At 42.5% G+C, this 18,711-nt stretch overlaps 1 protein-coding gene across 1 annotated transcript in view; it reads right to left on the bottom strand.

Annotated features, from left to right (window-relative positions):
* Window positions 1-3,781: 3,781 nt before the first annotated feature.
* Window positions 3,782-18,711, bottom strand: part of LOC119210425 (GDNF family receptor alpha-4-like) — a 32,556-nt gene continuing 17,626 nt past the window's right edge. Inside the window, exons 3-8 of the mRNA XM_037460378.2 lie at window positions 17,957-18,028; window positions 17,086-17,440; window positions 15,658-15,767; window positions 14,542-14,676; window positions 12,379-12,515; window positions 3,782-7,954 (exon numbers count right to left, since the gene is read on the bottom strand). Of these exons, the coding sequence (XP_037316275.2) occupies window positions 7,736-7,954; window positions 12,379-12,515; window positions 14,542-14,676; window positions 15,658-15,767; window positions 17,086-17,440; window positions 17,957-18,028 (1,028 nt within the window). The 3' untranslated portion in view covers window positions 3,782-7,735. The remainder of the gene's footprint in view (window positions 7,955-12,378; window positions 12,516-14,541; window positions 14,677-15,657; window positions 15,768-17,085; window positions 17,441-17,956; window positions 18,029-18,711) is intronic.

Consider the following 18,711-nt stretch of genomic DNA (forward strand, 5'->3'; position numbering starts at 1 on the left):
ACTCAGCTGGAAACCAATCAATCACTGATCTTCATCAACTTGTAACCTTTTCTTCTTTGTATTGTGGGCAAGAGAGTCCAGAGTTAGAGTTCACATGTTATTCACCAACAGTCCAACAGGCAGAAAGCACAGGACCAAAGGAGCAAATGGGTCACATACTAAAATGGGGGAGTGGGAGGAAAGCCGTGCTGTGACTCCCCCACTTCGCACTGTAAACATGGACATGCTTTAGACAAGAAGTGTGTGTGTGTGTGTGTGCGTGTGTGGTAGCCTGGGGGGGGTTCAGCCTTCGTTAGTGCCTCTTGTCTCCAGAGCTGTAGTTCGGAGTAACCTTAAGGAAAGGTTTATGTTTGACGGAATGAATGCAGAAAGAGAGAAACCATTTTTACACAGAGGGAGAAGAAGAGCAGAGCGGAGTTCACATCATGTGACACCTCGATCGCTGTCTCCCCTTCAGAGGGGCAACTCTTCCTCAAATCACTCGTGAACAGCCAGTTTAATTTCTGAGTCTGTGACTGTGTGTGTGTGTGTGTGTCATTGCCGCGATGATGTCCCATTCAAAGGGGAACCTGCCAGGATAAAAGGAGGGGGATGAGAGAGGGGCAGCTTTGGCTAATCGGGGGGCAGGGGAAAAAAGCATCAAAATGGCGTGCGTGCCTCGCCAGGTGTTGACGCTTTGAAAAGAATCAGACATCTCAAGATTATTCAGCTCCATTTACCTTTCTGGATCACCCAGGGTGCCCCATCCCCGGGTGAGGCCAGGGTAACCATGCCAACGCATGCACACGGTGACATCTTTTGCAGCTTTGTAGTAGGGAAAAGATTTGCCCAGACAGAAACAAACAAAAAAAAGGTGTTCTCAATTTGACCAGGAGGTCCCAGGAGTCCGTAGGGGGGGGTTCCCTGGGGGTCCTAGGACATCCAAAACAATTCCTCTAGTAGTTATTCAATCAGACAGATATGATCCCAGTCATTAAGTGTAAAAATTAGACTGTACAAAGAAACAGCACAAGCATTCTTTAAATGGTCTAGAAAATGAACATTGATAATGGATTTTCAAATGACAACACAGTGCACACAAATCACTCATCACACGTAGTATGACAGCAGCCCAGTTTGTAAAGACGGAAACTGCATTTTCCACATGAACAGCTTTGTGCTTTTTGAGCTTGGTATCAGAGTTATTTGACCAATAAGCTAAATAACGCATAATAGATGCTGGCCAAAAACCTCCAGTAATAAATATGACTTTATTTCCCCTCATCAGACGGAGCTGTTAACTAACTTAAGGGTGACTGTTGTCCATTTGTAAGACGATTCAACACATTCTTCGTCATGCAGTGAAAAACATCAAATTCTTTAGACATAAAACGCACCATTGCTCTATTCAATACACTAATTTGTCAAAGTACTGGAGTGCACAACGGATGTGTGCAGCGCGGGCCATTACGTACAGTATGAATGCATATCACAAGCTAGGGTACCGAGTTACATTTTTAAAGCTGAGCTGAGCAGTTGTCCCCCGCTTCTGGTGAACCAATATGATATTAGGATTGTCTAAATGTTTAAATAAATAAAAAAATAATAAAAGTCCACACACGTTGAACTGTATGGCAATTCCTTCACATAACATACGATAAAACATGAATAAACTGTTAGCAAATTACATTTGACTTTTTAATCTTAGTACATAAAAACTGCTAATTGTGGCACAATTTTAAAATTGCGTATTTGAGCAATTGCTCAAAATTTGAATCTCTAAAACACACTTTTAGAGTGCAAAGCGCTACACACTGTGCTCTACATTGGACATATCATTCAACACCAAAAGCCTGTGTGTTTGGTTATTAACCCCCTCCACCCAGAATGCACCTGTCAAAACGCCACAGCTTGAATACCATAGAAGAGATTACAGTTTGCTCAATGGCATGAACAACAATCGGAGACAATTTTTGAAGAGAGAGTGGAAAGACTGTAATATTGAAATATATATTTATATCTTATTCAGTCCAGTTTATAGAAAATGTTTCTAATGTGATGTCAAAATACACTTTCAACTTTATTTTTTAATGCCACAATAAAATTAGATTTTCCTTGTTTAAGTTTTTATGTTATCATGTTATTATAGATGTATCACCAACCATCTGTATGCTTGGTGATAAATCTTTTTTCCATGGCCACAGCAAGACAAATTTCATATTTTGCAACTGCTTGTGCATCTATGCTTATCTGCGTGCATGACTGAGAAATGGCAGCAAACGTGTGTGTGTGTGTGTGTGTGTGTGTGAGCTGATGCGTCAGGACCTACAGAGTGTGAAATGGAGCAGGGAGGTTCAGGCTTCAGCAGCGACACACTGCACACACACACACACACACACACACACACACTGCACACACACACACACACACACACACACACACACACACACAGACCTCTCTCTCTCTCCGTTCTATCTCTGGCTCCCTCGCCCTGTGCCACCAACCCCTCATCCTCTTCTCTCTCCTTTCATTTTCTTCTGCCTTTTCCCACTCCCACCACCCCCGTGTCCTCTCTCCAACCCCTTCTCTTCCTCATTTTCTCCTTCTGCTCCTTCCTCACGTTTAGCCTCCAACCCTCCTTTCCATCCCTTCAACTTCTTCTGTACCGCTCATTTATTCGTGCACGCTTTATCTCTCTGTGGATAAAGCTCTTCCCACTGTGGAGGAGTTTGATCCCCCCACCCACCCACACACACACACACTGGCTTTATCTCACGTTGGGATACTGTACGCGCAGCAGTAAGGAGAGAGACCGAGGTAGAGAGAGAGGGAGCATCCTCATGTCAGGCCACTGACGGATTAGAATACTAAAATACCGGGAAGAGAGAGAGCAGACACACTAGACGATCAAATCTGACACGGTGTTTGAGCATGCGTGCACGCGTGTGCGCTTTTGGTGCACGTAAATCTAAGGGACGCTAATAGAACAATAAAAAGAATGCTTCTTTCCAAGAAAACACGCACAAACGCACATCCTCCTTCTCTATTCCAGTCGCCCTGGAGGCTTTTCTTTCCCCCCCTCTCTCTCTGAGTTGATTTAACGCATGGCTTCTCTGCCTGTTTATTTCAGTGCATATTAATGTAAATCACCAGTGTCCACTCCTGTCCCCCCCGCACCCCCACCCCTCCGTTCCTCCTTTTCCCCCCTTCCTCCGTCCCTGTTGTTGGCCTGCCACCGGGTGTCAGCCGGACGACGAACAGCAGAGAAAACAATTAAAAGGAACAAAGAGCTCCAGCGTAATATGGCTTGGGCGCTCCTGCCCCACCAATCTAATGCCTGCCCTCCCCTGCTGATCCCAATTAACCCCCACTAGTGGACAGTGGGGGCGGATGGAGGGACTGATGCTGAGGTCAGAGGAAACTGCTCATCACCATTTGAGCTCATTTAGGAGAATCTTCCTCACTTGTACAGAGGGAAAGCTCAGCGATCTATGCTAGTGCATTCAGACTCCCCCTGCAAGGCACTGGAATCCACCTCAAAAGTGGTTCAATCAGCCCATGCAAGCGACCCGTAGGCCTGGATCCCTTCTCTTTTTCCCAGTTGTAATGACCTTGTTTCATAGTGATGTGATCCAACATCAAACAGAACCCTCAGACTGAGCTCAAACCAACCGGACAAACCAACGACAGGTCCTTCCCTTGCACTTTGTGCACTGCGTTTTGCTTTGTTGGCTCTCTGATTTGCCTCCGACGAAGCCCTCTCAGACATTACTACTCGGACAATGAATTACATTTTTAAAAAAAATAAAAAATATTGTCCTGTTATGTTGAGATGAAGAAGATGTTCATGGAAATTAGTGGGTTAACAAGTAAACAAATATTGTTTTTAAGATCAAGTCACTCATTTCATGACCATGATTATAGTCATATAAATAATAAAATAGATAAAATGGTATCTTTTCCTAGAACAAAAATTGACGACATAAGTGTGCGTGTTACATTCTATTTAGTTAAATGATAAATTGTAAAAAATAAAGTTGGTGTACATCCCAGAACAGCGCTCTGTAATCCATTATCTATAACTGCTCATGTTGAAAACTTTAAAAGGGCGACGTGCGGATGTGTGCGCACAGTGGCGAGCAGTGCACAAATCATTTCCTGTGTGAAAGCAGTCTGACAGTTCACCTTGACATTACTCTGGAACAGGCTAGATCCACTTCAATTGCTTTAATCATGACTTTATGTTTACAAGTGCAAACAGCTGCTAGCGGAAAATGATTACATCAATAACATTCTCCAGAATTCAACACTAAGTGCGTGTGTGTGTGTTAAATCAAAAATGAGTCCCATCTAAACATTCCCGTCACATTATGCCACATTGTCAATTCAAGAAACACTAAATATATTCATAAAGTTTTCAGGTGCCGAGTTATTCTCATCAAAATACGACGGCCTAGTAAAACATGGGCGGCTAACGCCTCAACCTCCGCCCCCCTGCTGTCCCTTCCTCGCCTCCCGTGGGGGGGGGACTAAGACTTGAGGACCAGAAGCGAGGAAAGCAGCCGGGATGTACAAACTTTGAGAAGAATGACGTCTTCACAGGTGCTCCATGAAGCCTGAAGGAAACCTTTAACTGAGACATTTGCAGCCATTACTATGAACAGTATTTTCTGTTCAGCCTGCTGAATGTTTAAAGAAGAATCTCAGAAAGGTGAGTCTCTCTTATCGCTGTGGATGGACAGGCCCTTTGTCTGTGTGTGTGTGTGTTTATCAGCAGTGGCACACAGAGAAAGAGAGGTCAAAGTACACTGCAGACCTGCCCCCCCTCTCTCTATCGCCCCCCTCATTCCTTTTGCAGGTTGTTTTCTGTGGCTGCACAAAAGCACAAACGTTCTCTTTCTCTTTTATTTTAGGCCTTCATGTCCTTTTATTCCCCCTTCACTCTGCTTTTCTTTCTTCGGTCTTCCTTTCGAAGAAAAACCTCTTCTAATTTGTGTCCTTTCATTGTTGTTTTGTTTGCTCCGTCCCCTCTTTGTGACCGTCTCTTTTGTCTCGCTTTCCCCCTCTTCTCCTTCCCTCGTTCTCCCAGTTCAGTCCTTCTCGCCTCTTGTTTCTTCCTCTGCTACCCTTCTTCTGCTCCTTTTTCAGTGCTCTACTTTCCTTCCTCTATTGTTTTCACTTTTCCGCTTCCACTTCCTACTTTTATCCCTTTCTGCTTTCTTATTTGTCTATTTTCTACTTGTTTATTTTCTTCCCTTTGTCTCTTATCATCTCCTTGTCTTGTCTTCCCTTGCTTCCCTCTCTTCTTGTCTCCTCACACACTTTATTCCCTTGTTCCTTTCCTCTGTCTTCTTGATCTCCACCTTCGCTGGAACCCCTGCAGATGGAATTGGATTTTACACAATCCAAGAAAGATTTATAAGACATAGAAATTCAAGAGCTGGCGTTTCTCTGCTATTTCTTCTGCTATGTTTGTGCTCCAGGGTTTTTTCTGTTCCAGCTATACGCACTATTTCTATCATTGCCTGATCATTGCCACACACACACACACACACACACACACACACACACACACACTCCTCCCCGCAGGAGCCTGACAGATGATAAAGAGATGTTGTCAGAGACTGATTACCAGCCTCCCAACTAAAAGCAAGTAAAACATCAAACACAAAGACTACACAGGGACTTGGCCTTATTTTTTTCTCTCAAAATTTCTTCTTTATGAATCTGTCTCTCCTCCACTCTTTCTAACTCTGTTCCTTCTGACACTGTGTCGGTATCAGAAGTATGGGGCGTGTTTTCTTGCCTGCTGGGGAGCTATTTGATTTGTTCTGCCGTTTTAGAGCTCATATTGTTTTCCGGTGTATTGTTTTCATTATGAGGGTTTTATTCATATTGCTGCCCGTGGCAGCCTGGGTCCCGTGTCGCCACTGAGTGGAGATAGGAATGAGGATGGAGCAATAAAGCAAAGGGGAGCGCACTACATGGGCATTGTGTGTGGCATATGCGTGGCTTTGCTCACTTGGTTGGGAACGGGGAAGTGCAAGACTCAAATTATGACAAAAAGCATAATCCAATTTTCTTTGCAATCTCTCTGCCAGATCCTTGCACGCACAAACACACACACATCACACTTATCACACTCAATGTTCACGTTGTCTGTGGACGAGTAACCCTCCATCCATCAGCCTGATGAAGTTAGACTGACGCGTCATATATCCTAGCCCCTTTTCCACCCTTCATCATTGTTAGGATGACCTGTGGAGAGGTATGTCGCAACAAGTGTGAAAAACAATCATCCATCAACGACATTAGAAATAATAATAAAAAACAACAAGATCCGACTGCAGCCGATGGGCGTTTCTTTATGTTTGAGGTGTTTCTAATGTGCAGCTGCTTTATTCTCCCACTCGGATCCTTTGTCTGTCGTGCTTTTCTGGCTTGTATCTTTTTGTTTTGTTCTGTAATTTATTATTAAAATGACCAGAAAATGAAAATGGACCACAGGCCAAGTGAAGGAGATCCGAGTATCAACGCAACGTCTGCTAGAGCTACAGCTTATCCTAAAGTAGATTTTTGTGTTAACCCTAACCCTTAACAAGGATAGTAAGTTGTTTAGCATGTGGTTAGGACGACTCTGCGGTCCCCTGGGGGTTCCTCCCAGTCTGGTCGGTACTTTTGCATCCGCTTTCGCTTAAGAACTGGACGTGGGGGGGATCTGCAGCTGCCTCCACCATTCTTTCAAATTAAAATACCTCTGACTCTGATTGGTTTGTTTGAAGTTCGCGGCCAATCAAACCAACGCTGGCAGCGAGTATTACCCAATCAGGGACAGAATAGGACGAGTCTTCACAGAATTTGGGTGGGTTTATTTGTATGGGATGCTGCATTGAAGACCACTATGGGACGATTCCATATTTCAAGGGACGAGTGGCAACTCTAGCTACAACTACGGGAATGTCTGGAATATTCCTCCTTTCAACTGATCCGCTCAGTTACAATAAACTACTACAAAAAAGGGTTACTATAATGTTGCAACATATTGATATTTGTGTGCTAAAATGCTAACATTTGTTTTGCAACACGTTTGCAGCCTAACATGCTATGTTTGTTAGCACTGCAACTCATGGCATAGTAACATATGCTACAATAACGTGAAAAGTGCGTCGTATGCTGTACGGAATGGATTTACCAGGGAAACACTCCAATGATTCATGAGAGTTTGGACCTTTTTCTACAATGCTTAGGTCCTCTGCTTAAGGCACACCCGATTAATCAAAATTTAGCCTAGCTAGCTTGCTACTTTCATCGTGGTACATTTGTAGCTTCTTGCCGACATGTTTCAACACAGCCACATGTAGTTATTATCACAATATAAAATATATATCGACATATTTTGCCTAATATTGGAGAGCTAACAACCCAGCCAGCCACTTAAATAAAATGTATTTTTCTGCTTATGTGTGAACACCTTCCACGACTGCACCTCTCTCAGTATGCTAATACACCACAGCAGCTGCAGTCAGACAACGTCAAACAAAAGGCCATTTTCAAAGGAGCAAGGAACAAAGGAACAAAGCTAGGACAAAGTGAGCAATCAAGACGGTGCAACTGACACAATGTGAAGTCCATTTCCCTACTGTTTCCTATAACTTTACAGCAAAGAGTCCAGGATTGTTGGCAGGTCCATCACATGTGAGCGTGTGTGTGTGTGTGTGTGTGTGTATGTGTGTGTGTCTCCGTTGTATCCTGTGTTCTACCCGCAGCTGAAGGAGGCTGATAGAAGAAAGAGCAGCAGGATGGGTCGGGGCGAGCCGGCGGTGAGGGATGAGGCCCCCCCTGTCCCGGTAGAGCCCAGGTTGGAGACGGTGGCCCTCTCTGAGTACTGTGGGACATTGATGTCATCAAACTGGCCACCTTTATCGATCACCTCCTTTGTCTGTGTCGGTTCCTCCTCTTTCTCGTCCTCTACTTCCTATCAGAGAAACGAGTAGATGGACATGTTTTCAAATTTAACAATGCTTATACATATAAAGAAACCAAACCACAGAAATGGTTCTCCCACACTCTCAAATGTCAAATAGTGAATATGAAGTTCTGGATAGAACAATGGATTTGAAATTGGTAATCAACATTTGTATTTTATTATTTGAAATAGTAATGTTTTAAGACTTGATCAAAAACTTGTGATGAATTTTTTCAATTTAAAAATCGAAATCAATTTCCTTTAGAAATAAGAATAAAGATTACAAAAAATAGAAGGGATCTATGTCATATGTCTTTCTGAGACGTGAATTGAAAAACTGTATCAAATACTAAGAAATGTAATCTTTTAATCTAGTTGAATGTTTATTTTTTTAATCTAATATCAACATTATCGAGAGATACATTTTTGGGGTTCACATTCTTCATTTCATCAATTTTTTGTACATCAAATTGAATTTGTAGTTTTCATGGGAATTGCATTAGAAAAGTCAGCATAGACTATAAACGGTTTGATATTTGTCTACAGACCGGCCCAGTCGACCCGGGCATTGTGTGCGTATCGGCATAATATTGGATGCTTCCAAATGATTTCATGCCAACAGCAGCTTTGAGATTTCCCCCTGAACACATGAACATGAGATCTTTTTGCGTTGGTTGATAAGGACTATGTTTGCATGTGCACCTGTTGGTGTTAATGATGTGATATTTACTGTATCGTTTGCAACACATGTTGTCTTTATTACTGGATTCATTTCAAAATAAGAAGAACTTCATAATGAAGATCTTTTCGAAATGATTAGCCTAATTTCCGATTTTTCCCGGGGTTCCCAGATGTTTTACATTTTAGTGGGCTACCAAATAAAAATCAAATTTTGCTAACTAAACCACAACAGGGGTGTCCCAAAATGATTAGACAGACTGATTTTTAGCAATGCATTTTGAAGACAGACAGATTATGTTATTCTGCTGATTAGAAACGCTTCAGATTGTCTTTCTAAAGGACTGTTACCAACAGATCATGTAGTTTAAAGGATCATTTATTTTTTTGTAGAATGTAGAATAGCAAAAAGGACACTGATAACATCAACACTTTCCTTTCAGAAAAAAAAAAAAAGCCAGATAGATTATTGTTCAACATCTGCTCTTGCAAAGATCTGCCAATAGAAATGAGATGCCATCTCACGGTAAGAGTAAGTTTGATGTTACTCTTAATGTTTTGCCAATCGGTGCGCGTCTTAATTTAAAATTGTGGTGCTGTTGATAAAATAAGATTGACTACAGTCTTATGGGCGCTGACTGTCGAGGAGGCCCAGCTGCTCAGCCTCAATGATATGCCCTGACATCTGGAGGAGCCCCAGGCCCGTGCTAGCTTATTAGCAGGCTTTTCTCGTGCCGATAACAATACAGCACTGCATCGTTTTATTGAAATGCTGCCTATGATACTTGCTCATTTTAAACTTTTCGTCATCCTGCCTCACAGTCGCAGAAGCAAAGAAGGCAGCTGTATTGTTCTTTTCAGGTGAAGAAAACACTTTTGTAAAAGGGATGTGAAAAATACAGTGTTCATTAGCAGTGAAATCGATAGGTCCAGTATATGTAACAAGTATGGTGCATTTCAAAATGAAATGAAAGCCTGACCAGCAGCGAGAACACCTTCTTTCTCCAACCTGCATGGCTATTCTTAGCCTCCGTGCTGTGCTGAGAGTCGGGTGCCCTTTACTTTAATCTGCTACTATTATGAACGTATACTTCTGGGGGGCAGAAAAAATCTGAAGAATATTATTAATATTCTTTTGAAGAGAAGATCAGGACCAGCACATATTCATATCTATTCATATTTAGCTGTTAACCCCATTGCAACTTGTTGCCTTGGTATGGTAAACATTAAAAGGTCTCCAGTATTTTGAGTTAAGAGTTTTATACTACGTGACATGCTCTGCCATCTCACACACTGATGGCATCAGGACGATCCCATTCACAGCACTGTCATCAAACGCCAGAGCCTTGGTGGCAACTTGGGGTGCCTTGCCCAAGGACAAATCATCATGGTGTGGAGGTGGAACCACCAAAATATAAGCGTAAATGCTGGTTCAGGTTTTAGAGACAAAGTGCACTTTCTAATCTGCATTCGTCACCTGCTCTGTATGCAAGTGGGAGTACATCTCCATTGATTGAACATAAACAGAAGAAGACTATTGCTTTTTCACCACTCAAATTAATTTAACTTTAATGCGTTGTCTTATTGGCTAAATAGCCCACTGTCAGTCCAACGAGTTTCTCTACAAAGGGGAATATGAATGTGCTACTGGTATTCAAAATTCCATTAGAATCCGACCTCACTACTTATCTATTTCCCTTCTGTGTGGAAATGGAAATATTAAAAACAAAGAGCAGTTATCTGTGTTTCCACATGTGGCTTGCTTCTTTTTCTCCGATGCCAGAGCGGATACTTGGCGTTCTGAGGTCAAACCCAAGTTCTTTCCACCTTCAAACTCTGGGACAAAGTCCTCCAGAGAAACTGCTGAAACTCCTCGCAGAGACCTGACGAGCTGTAGAGTGACGGACAGCTGAGGAGATGTGCAGCATGTATGGATGGGGGACAGAACAGAAGAAGAAGTAGGATTGGTTGAATTTAGGAGAGGAGAGAAGGAGGAAAGTGGGGGATTTGGGGTAAATAGAGAACACATTTTGGCATGAATAAATTCATACTAATGAAGACTGACTGACGCACTGCCTCCAACCAGCACCTCATCTAATCCGCTCACTGAGAGAGACACGGAAGGGGCCTACTGAGGAAGTGAGAGAGTTGGAATCCTCTCTTGTCTGGCTGCCCAGATTATCTCTGACAGCAAGGCATGCTGGGAGCCGGGGAGCCACAGCCGCGGCAGATTGTGGTCCGGCCAAGGTTACAGTGGCCAGTGGCGGGATTGCATTGGATGGCGTATAAAGGTCAGCGTTGGGTGAAGGGAAGCCAGGACCTGACGTGGAGCGCTCAAAAACGCACATTTGTGTTCCCTACATATATTTCAGCCAACTGCTGCACATCAGAGGGCCGGCAGATTCAGAGCTGGTCCAACGGGACCACAACCAAAACACGTCCGGGCCAATACCTGTCTGCGTGCCACACACTGTGTGAAGCCTGACTGGTTGAGAGTACGCAGTCGGGGTGGTATGAACCTTTGCTTGGTTGTGGCTGAGGTGTGACCTTTAACCCCTCTTACCCGCACACACTGCTAAGCACCAAAAGGTGTTTGAACCCAAGGATCACCCCGTTTCACAAACATTTTCCTAATTCATCTGGCTCAAGCTGACAATACTAGTCCATCCATCCATGATCTTATCTTGTCACATCATTGGAGGAATAAGGGGAAACCAACTGGCACTCAGCAGCCCCCATTAACTAACCCTATTCAGAATAGAGGCGTCTTTTGTATGGCTGTTTTTTTATAATCCAAGAACAGAAATGACCAACAGGCCAGGGGGGCTGGAAAATCGCTCTTAATCACACAGTGGGTCGAGAACCATTTTAGCCTCACACAAAAGATCTGCAAATAATAAATCCATCTCGCTGTGATAAATGTTTCCACTGCTCTTCATTCATCAGGGAAGTGATGTCTTGGGCTGACAGCTCAGCTCAACTAGCTGGCTTCAGCACCAATGGTTATATGATGATCTATTTGGTGTTCCACAATGAGTTAAACACACCAAAACATTTCCCACATTATGTGGGTTTTTATTTACTTTTGATTAGATTACTATTTCATGTATGTTGCTCTATATGCTATTATTGAACTATTTCCTTATTATTTGATGGGATGTTTTTGTCCATACGAAGCACATTGAACTCATTAGGAAATAACATTCAGGAGAGGAGTCAAGGAGTGTGGTGTTGACGGAATGTTCTGGTTCGCCTTCTACAGTCTAATTTTTGATAACTAGAATTAGGCCACACAAACCACGTGTGCAAGCAGGAGAACTAATGAGAACATGGGTAGAATAAGCAGAGAACTAGTTTGGTGGGAGTGAGTGGCTTTTCCTCTCAGCTCACTGTGATGGACGTGCTGATCTCTGTAGCGTCTAGTCCTCATCCACCGGTTACCTTTTGCACACATTGCAGCATAAAGAAGGAATCAGGTTCCAGGGAGGGTTTGCAGTTGCTTTTTGTGCTACTCTAGATCCTAGACTGTAATCATACCTAATGAATTTAAAGTCTTTTTTTAAATAACATCTCGCTGTACAATTAAACACTTGACGAAGATGAATGATGAAGGCACTAAGGTAGTAAAAATAAAAAAACATACCGCCATTGAGTCCAAACAAGCTGTGTGACTAAATGAGCTCAAACCAAAAGGAGATAGAAAAGGTGCTTGTAAAATGGGGGCGGTGGGTGCGACTTGCTGAGGTGCTACTCACGATGTTGTTGTGCTCAGGCAGGTGGTCGTTTCTCAGCAGCTCGTCTTCCCGAACCAGCGGGGAAGGTCTCGGAGCCGGAGGGGGGGTGATGTCTGCAGGCAGGGAGCCAGGGCTCCCCATCCAACTGATAGAGTTACCTGCATGAAGACACAGCCCCATCACTGACTGTGTGTGGGGGTGTCTGAACCCTCCTTGCCCCCTGTGCGGAGTGGGCGTGAACCTACACATCTTTTTGGCAGCTTTATTGTCTGAGCTGTTGGCTGCTTGATAAATCACTGAGTTTTATGGGAAGTGCATAGACGCATCGATCCTGGCTTTAGTGTTTGGACATACCAGCTCGGTGTGTATCGACAGCCTCATCGACAGTTGATGTGATTGAGGGACAGTGACAGGAGGGGCCTCGCCTCACACCTCCTGAGGGCCTAAGCTACAGATACACACTGTGAGACTCTTGTGAATGCTGAGGCTGTAGCATGCACCATAGAGAGGCCACGTTTGGGTCATGCTGTATAAGTCAGCTTATACATATATAATATATAATATATGGTGATATATTTATTCTGTTTTCAATGTGGGTACTCAGATACATTATTCAATTCAGGGGTTGTTAAATCAATGTGGATGGCAGAATTGTTAGGTAAGTCTTAAATAACAAATATAATATAATATAAACAAAATATTCCTAAAATTAAAAATATACTGATTTGGTGTAAAGATAAAAAACTGTCTGGAAATGCACACAGGGCCTCATTGGGTAAGAATACATACCGTAAAAGCATATCTAATAAATATAATGTTAAGAATTTGCTATTTTTTTTCAAATGAATATGCCCAAATATTCTGAACTCCACTTTATTTGCACTTTGTTGTTTTGACTGAGATGAGAGGAAGGAAACAAAATAGTGAGTTAAGTGTAAACCTAGAGTAATGATGTGCTAAGCTGCTTAAAATGTTATATGAATTGCAAAACAGAGATGACATTTCTTTTCTTATTGTTGGGCACAGGTTTTGCAGGCCTGTGCACGTGGCAAACCAAACCAAGGCAAACTGGCAACCTCACCGTCATAAGAGGACTTATGTAGAGTTATGGTGCCCAACTGTTGTATGGCACAAAATAATACCAGCAGATACCTCTGCGTAAAATACCAGCTTTATATGTTTGCATTTAACTTTATATTTGGATTAAATGTGCAAAATGGCATCTCTGTGACCTTTAACGGTACATCAAGCTGGTATGCTAAGCTACGTTTACCATATCCAACTCAACACGTGTACATTTAACAGCCTGCTAACAGAAAACCTGACTGAAACCATGATGTATCACTTTTATCTGCGTAGATACGTACAAAACTTTCATCTCCTCTGTGTGGGTGACTCCTATTTGTCTGTTTGTCTTTTAATAAAATCACAATAAAAACAACTATAAAAATGAGCAGAGGCCTTTGAGTCCCTATTCTTCCTATCAGGTGAAGTACACGTAGCAGAATCCACATGGCATTTCAATTAGATTTTTCTCATAGTGGCAGACATCCACCATCTTTCCTTTCTATAGTACTGGGTCTACAAATGTTTTTGTGCTAACTTCATTCAATTCTGATTTAGGTGATATGCTATAGCGTTGCATACTCCCAGCAAATTTGCAATGAATGAAATTACCACAATCGAACTGGCAGTTGCCCACTTTACCCAGTAGATTTATTTTCATTCTGAATTCTGACAGCAGCTTGGTCAGAGGCTGCCGTGATAACAGCATTGCAGCCTTGTTAATAGTAATGTAATGTTTTGAACCTGGTTGGTTTTTTTAGATTTAGATTTAGAAGAATTGAGTCTATGAGTCTCCTGTCCCTGGACTTCCCGTGACATTTTTAGGGAACACATTCCCCACAATCTCTGGCAAGTTGCTAATCTAGCCTCAAGAATAACAGTTTGGATTATAATCAGGATTTGTTGTTTAGATTTAGAAAAACTTAGCTTCAAAACATTAAGTGAAATACAACAAAAATGATGATAACACCAGATCTGACAGCGCTGCAGACATGTGCACGCACACACTGGTGAGCCCACTTTCACCAGTGGACAGAGAGCCCCCCCCCCCCGTTGGCTGGTCATAGCATATCATAGCATGTGAAAAGACCAACAGGTGTAATGTGTGTGGAGACTCACGCAGGCAGGCGTTGTGGGTAAACATGCGCTGCAGTCTCAGACAGTCCTGCCACTGGTTACCACTGCCTTCACAGTTGCACCACAGCGACACGTCTGCAGAGCTGTTGCTGATGTAGTTGGGTGTCATGATGGTACCTACAGGTCAGAGGGGGCAAAGGTCGCAAATGTTGAGTCAAAGGAAGGTCAACGAACCAGGAGTTTTACTGTACTGTTAATAAATACATATTACAGCAACACAAAATGAGTATCACCAGATGCTAACAGCATCAGCAGATCAAAATATTCCAGGCTCATTTTTTGGGTCACAGAAAGAGGAAGCAGTTCTTTTACTTCAATCCGAGCTGAAACATAGCCTGTAGAAAAACATGATGTAGACTCTGGGACTTCTCCTAGGGGAGCTGAAGGGACATTTTAAAGTCTGACTTTGTTTTTTTTTCTTCTGCATGACAATTTTTAGATGCAGAAAGCCCAATTTTGACAATATATTGAAGTCTGAACAAAGCTGAGGAGGCAAACACCATAGCTGAGTGCGACACACACTCCAAAAGCATCCCACTTTTATGTGCTTTTTTCCAGGAGGTGGGTGTTGTGCTAACTACCATTGTCATGCCTGAACTACTTTTAAGTTGCAGATTTGATTTTTTTGATTAGCCTTGGTTAACATAACACAATTTTTGATTATCTCTGGCTGCTACCCTTTTTTAAAGGTGCATATCCTGCAGGTTGTGTCTTAAAGAAAAATATGAGCCTAAAGGAGAAGTCGTCCATCACTGTCAGAGCAGGCAGAGGGCCACTCACTGCCTCCCTGTCAACATGTGCTGTCAGTGATCATGAGTCCTGGCTTTCTATGTTGCTGCTTCTTCTTCACATCTGCTCAGTCCACTGACACACTTCCTCCCCTCTTCACTTCTAAGCTGTTCTTCTAAGACTTCAAGATGGGTTATAATTATCATTTGACCTTTTCTTCTGTTGGCCTGCTCAGCAGCTCTACCTTTATTACTTCTACTTGGTGAATGGTGGTTTTAGATGAGAAATTGAAATCAAAGGCACGGTGGCAGTGAAAGGCAATTCACATCACTCGTCCTTTCCAACCAGTTCCCCCCCTGCATCCCGTACCGATGAGTCCAGCGTAGGCTCGGAGGCACAGGCCTGCTGATTCTTTCAGACAGCCGCTGGGCGTCAGAGGAGATGGCTGGCAGTTATTAAGGAAATCAGCCAGTCTGGACCTGGCAACGACACAAACAGCAGCTCAACATCAAACACAACGAGTGGGCAGGACATCTAGATGTTCATATTAGGGTGTGTTTGCGTGCGTCTCACTTCACGTTCCAGAGATGAAGGGTTTTCACTCCAACAACGAATCATAAAACAGTTTAACACTTTAAGGGATTAAGATGCATTTTTGAGGGCAAATAAAGACTTGCTGTTTCGTGCAGACTACTAATATACATTCATTTGTATTACTAATATTTTCTCTGTACATTACCTCTACAGAATGGGATAGCCAATTAAACCATCAAAGCAAACTGAAATAAATGGATAATAACTGCATGAAATTTAAATCCTTTAATATTTTAAGAGAAGAAAAGTACATAAACTAGGGCTGTCAATAGATTACATATTCTTTACGAATTAATCCCACATTTAGAAATTCATTATCTTCAATTTGAAGTTGTTGTTGTTAATGAATGTTTGTTTTTCTTCTAAAGACTAAATCCTAGAAGTAAGGAGTATTCACTTTTAGAAGCATGTGTTTTATACACTGTTGTTATTTTAAACACATTTGATTTGATCATCTTTAATGCTGCATTCCACTGGATGGAACACGTTGAACTAACCCCTCTTCCTGCTGTCCTCGTGCACTTTGCTGTGCTCTTAATTCTTCATCATTTGACGGCTGTGTTTCAAGTGCCAACAATCTTCCGACATTTAGTCTGGACAACTTTGTTTACTTCCGGGACACCAGAAGACTGGAAGTAAAAAAAGTTGCAATAACTGCCACATTAATCGTATAGATTAACGCGTTAATGCTGACAGCCCTAATATAAACATGTTAACTGGCAAAGTGGCAGACCATTGTAACAGAGCAGGGCTCTAATCCAGTGTTCATACCTCCATCAACATGAGTAACATAACAGGCTTCCCCTGTGCGACTCTTCCTGCTGCCCAATAACATCCCAATATCCAATAACACCGTTTATCAGTTTGTGAACAGACATTTGTCAAATATATGTATTATCACACATAAACATATATACAAACTTCACCGTATGTGAATAAGCTGATTGGCAACGACAGAGGACCCGTGTAGGTGACCAGTGTGATCAGTCTCTTTAGGGGACATGACATTACTTAATGAAAATGTTGCATGAAGGAAAAAAAGGTTTTATGTGTGTTGTCAACTATAGCTCTTTATTAAAACTTAAAAACAAGAAAAGAAATTTGACAAACTAGTAAGCGGTGCTTCTCTAAAAGTGCCTTATACAACTTTATGCATTGGTCTCAGCATCGGCCCAATGCATTGGTGTGGGCTTCAAGTCTAACCTGCAAAGGTCATCTCGGCGGCAGAAGCTCTGCTGGTGGAGGCAGTTGGGTTGCAGACTCTCTGGCTCCTGGTAGGAGCAGGACGGTACGATGGTTTTCCTCCTCCTCTCCCCACACAGGTTGTTGGTGCAGGGGCAGAAGAGGAGGCCCAGGCTGTACTCCTCAGGAACCCGCTCCAGGAAGCGCCGCAGGCCGCGGTGGCACTTGTGCTGGTTGCACCGGTTGATTCCGGGGGCCCGCTTGGTGCAGGCCAGGGCATACTCTGAGCGCAGAGAGCCACACTTCTCGTACAGGCCGCAGTCCTGTGCCGCCTTCAGGCACTGGTTCTCACCATCCAGTTGCATGACAGACGAAGCTAAAGGGGTTGATGAGAAGTTGAATTAGTGGAACGTAAAGCAGACAGTTTGGAGGAGTGCCACACTATAATAAAAATAAAATAAAATAAAGAAGAATTGATTTACGAACAGTATTAAAACACCAAAGGGGTAATTTCACCATTTGCAGAAGGCCGAGTGTTGGCATGGCTACTTGGGTTCCATTTCCAGTGAGGAAAAGAAATGTATTGACTGACTCCAACCTGGTAGCTCATTGGCTGCAGTGTTGAAATCCTGCCTTGGGCATAAACAGCATCCTTGAGAACCGTAAACCTGTCAACCTGTTTTAATTATTTTGCAGTCCAACAACTGAAAATCAGCTACTTAATATTATTTCCTTTGTGCTCCTTTTGCGATCCTTTGTGCTGCACGAAGTTATTCACTATTATTTGTATGACTCCCTGTGTGACAGTGACCGACATCGACCCAAACTCATGACAGAGGACACATTAGTGACTGTGTGTGTGTGTGTGTGTGGGTGTCAGTGTGTGTTTTACCAGCCACTAAGGAGGCCATGTGGGTATCCATTAGCGTGTCGTCATATGGAGATATTTCCAGCTCATCTTCCCCTGGAGAGAAGGAACACACAAACATCAGCAAACAATTGAGTGATCTCTTTCTAATGTTCCAAGCAAGATAAACACTTTAACACGAAGATTGAAACTCAATGTGAACTTCTTCAACTGCAAAGGGAGGAGATAATCAGTGAAATCTGGAATGAGACAATGAATGAGGCTGATTTTTTAAGTGTATGAGTCAAACAATATTGAAATTTATTAAAACATGGGTGGGTGGTAAATCTCTGAGCCCTAGGTTTAAACTTCAGGGCACATTACAATAACTATTTAGTATCTTTGAACAGACTTTCAGAGGGACAAAGTGTTCCTTATTTTTACTCAACTACTCGAAAAAGAAGACTCGTAAGGTGCTTCTCATATCTCAGGGCTTCCGTAACACTCTACAAAAGTGGTTCACAAAATGGGGGGGTAGTGGAACTACAGGGGGGGGGCACAACCACAGACACACACACCGATATAAAACACAATAAAAAGTAAGATTATAACAAATTGTTAAGATAGTGCGTTGTATCATGGTTGAAAACAATTGTTGCAATTGAGTTCATATTATTTCCATTTTCTTTTTATATATATACATATGAAAATGATAATTGAACAATGTTCAAATCCCCCGACTTTATGTAAATGAGTGATATTAGATCAAATCTTCACCACCATGCTGCTCTGTAAATGAT

The sequence above is a fragment of the Pungitius pungitius genome, chromosome 2 (genome assembly GCF_949316345.1).
Source record: "Pungitius pungitius chromosome 2, fPunPun2.1, whole genome shotgun sequence".
Lineage (NCBI taxonomy): Eukaryota > Metazoa > Chordata > Actinopteri > Perciformes > Gasterosteidae > Pungitius > Pungitius pungitius.